Consider the following 3,137-nt stretch of genomic DNA (forward strand, 5'->3'; position numbering starts at 1 on the left):
CAACCAGAGTTGATGTATTTACGTTCCCGTAACTTAGCGGATCTGCAAAAGTGACGGCTAGAATATGTACCAGGTTTAAGAAAAAGAAAAAAAAAGTTCTGGGGACGATTCATTCGACTAAAAGTTCTTCAAGGCGATGCCCCAGCATGGCCGCAGTCTAATGAATGAAACAGGTAAAAGATACAAGATAAACGATATTATGATGGAGGCGAATTAGCATGAAGCATTAGCATATTTTAAAGAAATTTTGGAATGTAGTCGACACTATTGATATGTTGTATTGCTCCCATCGTCTAATCTATTTGGCATCCTTGTATTTGTTGTTGCTGTTGTTGTTTTACCCCACGTATACTAAGTTGTCGTTAAAGCCCCAGGCCAGACATTTAACCGAACAGCCAGATGCGTCCAAGAGAGAACCGCAAGATCTAGAACAGCAGACCAATGAGTCTTGTAGCCGAATGTCTCTGTGCTACACAGGTCTGCTTGACCAGAGCTGGCCTGGGAGTACAATGGCTTAGGCTATGGAATAGAATTATCATTAAGTAATTCGTTTTCATTGATTATCTGTTCATTTTCACCTGTCTTTTGTTTGTTTCTTTTTTCAAAATATATATATGAATTCTCCTTAAATTAATTTATTCGTATATTCTTTTTTAATTTCAGGTGTTGAAAATCCTGTTTCAGATACAGGCAAAGATATGTACTGGTATTAACAGAAAGTGACAAAACAAAGTATAATAGACATAAATATATAAATATAAATATATGATAATCCAAATTTACCAAAGAAAAAAGAAAAAAATTCCTCGAAAGTATTAAATGAAAATTCTGAATGCATCTCTTCGAGCCAACAAACTTTATTCAGAGAAAACTGAAACCAAATAATTCTTGAAAGAATTTTTCACAAGGGCATCAATGAATTTCATATTTTCTTATGAACAAAACAAAACAAAGACTAATAAATAAAGACAAAACATAAATGACATTTGTTGGTTCCTTCCGGAAAGAAACACGAATGGAACTAAAGAAGGTGATAGCTCAGGTTTATAGTTATTAATGTGAAGTGGATTCCCATATTGTTTTCTGTAATAGAAGAATAAGAAAAAGCTACCTGCTGACAAGAAAAGTCTATCGGCACTCGTTGAAAAATATTCCTTGCTATACTTCTAAATGCTTGTATCTGTGTTTCAATGGGCTTTCTCACACTTTGTGTCGCGCTGAATCTCTCTGAGAAATATGTACACGTGTCTGTGGAGTTCTCAGCCACTTACTTGTTAATTTCACGAGTAGGCTGTTCCGTTGATCGGATCAACTGGAACCCTCGTCGTCGTAACCGACGGAGTGCCACGACATACCTCTGTGTGTGTGTGTGCCTTTGCTTCTATGCTTGTACTGTTGGTTTGTTGACGTCCCTGTAACTTAGCAATTCGGCAAAAGGAGATCAGATAGAATAAATACCAGGATTAAAAATAATAAGTACTGGCTTCGATTCATTCGACTAACAATTCTTGAAGGTGGTGCCCCAGCTTGGTCGCTGTCTAATGAGTGAAACGAGTAAAAGATAAAAAGTAAAAGTAAGATATTTACAAAGAAAAAAGAATGTATGTTCTGAATGTATGGAAGATAAAATGTTCCTTTCTTATATCTTCGGAGAATACCCCTGCAATGTCCCCGATTGACATCAGTTTAATATTTATCTTCCCCGTCAGATACCATATTTCTCACTTATAAGGGAGAAATATTTATTTGTGGCTGTGTCGTTCCGGGTTCAGTCCCACTGCATGGCACCTTAGGCCAGTGTCGAAAACTGAAAGAAGCCTGTCGTATATATATATATATATATATGTGTGTGTGTGTGTGTGTGTGTTTGTGTGTCTGTGTTTGTCCCCCACTCCCATCATCGCTTGACAACCGATATTGGTGTGTTTACGTCCCCGTAACTTAGCGGTTCGGTAAAAGTGACCGATAGGATAAGTACTAGGCTCGCAAAGAATAAGTCCTGGGGTCGATTTGCTCGACTAAAAGGCGGTGCCCCAGCATGGCCACAGCCAAATGATTGAAGCAAATAAAAGAATAACAGAATAAAAGAATAACAGAATAAAAGAATAACAGAATAAAAGAATAAATTCGTATCTTCAAAACGAACCTCTAGCAATACGTGATCGCATGTTCGCTAGAAAGAGAAAGAAGAAAAAGATCTCTTTCTTTTTAAAACAAAGCGAATAGGAATGAAATCTTGAACATGAAGCTACGCCTTTATTATAAATTGGTTCTTTGTAGACTGAAGTTCGTTGGAAATTTCTCAAAACTTTCCAACTTATTTTATTCGTCCAACTTAATCATACAGAACGTAATGAATGTTGCCACCTCTCTAGAAAACATTTATTTATTCACTCATCAAATCACTTCACTCGGTGTTACTTATTTTTTACCTCGTTCATATTTTATCTATTTATTTATTTAATACTCTTGCAATGACTTTATTTATTTATTTTGTAATAATACTCGTTTAACGTACCAATTTAAACTAAAAACAAGAACCAGGTATATTTGTGCAAGAATGTGTCTATTTATATATAAGGATTTTAATTAGAATTCGGCAATTATTTTGGCAAGTTCCTGAGATTTACGATAACTACGTCGGTTGTAAAAAAGCTATAAACATCCATCAGAAGAAAGAAAAAGACAAAAAAAGCATCTTATTTATAGAAAACAATCAGCTTTTTTCATTCTCTTGCTACCTTACCTCTGCATTGTATTTAAACAAAGAGCAGGTTTTTTTTTTCCAGAATTCGAAACTGTGCGGTAAGATTAATAGCTTCACGACCAATTGAAACAATTTAATTTCGGATGTTAATTATATTTTATCGATAATAGGAAAATCTTGAATAGCCACACACACACACACACACACACACACATATATATATATGCTGTGAAACAGAATTGATTGCAGCTGCAAAGAAAATAAACACTGTTTGTTGTACATACATATCGATACATCAGTTTTACTCTTTTGTGGAGTTTCATCGAAGCAAATATCTATCTATCTCTCTCTCTCTCTCTCTCTCTCTCTCTCTCTCTCTCTCTCTCTCTATCTATCTATCTACCAATATATATATATATATATATATATA

General features: G+C 35.0%; 1 protein-coding gene across 3 annotated transcripts in view; it reads left to right on the forward strand.

Annotated features, from left to right (window-relative positions):
- Nucleotides 1–3,124, forward strand: part of LOC106869520 (transcription cofactor vestigial-like protein 2) — a 35,775-nt gene extending 32,651 nt beyond the window's left edge. For 2 of the 3 annotated variants that reach the window (XM_014915290.2, XM_014915289.2), the window contains one exon: nt 664–3,123. In XM_014915290.2, the coding sequence (XP_014770776.1) occupies nt 664–713 (50 nt within the window). In that variant the 3' untranslated portion in view covers nt 714–3,123. Of the gene's footprint in view, nt 1–663 lie in introns of all 3 variants that reach the window. The other variant, XM_052970272.1, reaches the window with a different exon arrangement.
- The last annotated feature ends 13 nt before the right edge of the window (nt 3,125–3,137 follow it).

This window comes from Octopus bimaculoides, chromosome 8, assembly GCF_001194135.2.
Source record: "Octopus bimaculoides isolate UCB-OBI-ISO-001 chromosome 8, ASM119413v2, whole genome shotgun sequence".
Classification (NCBI taxonomy): domain Eukaryota; kingdom Metazoa; phylum Mollusca; class Cephalopoda; order Octopoda; family Octopodidae; genus Octopus; species Octopus bimaculoides.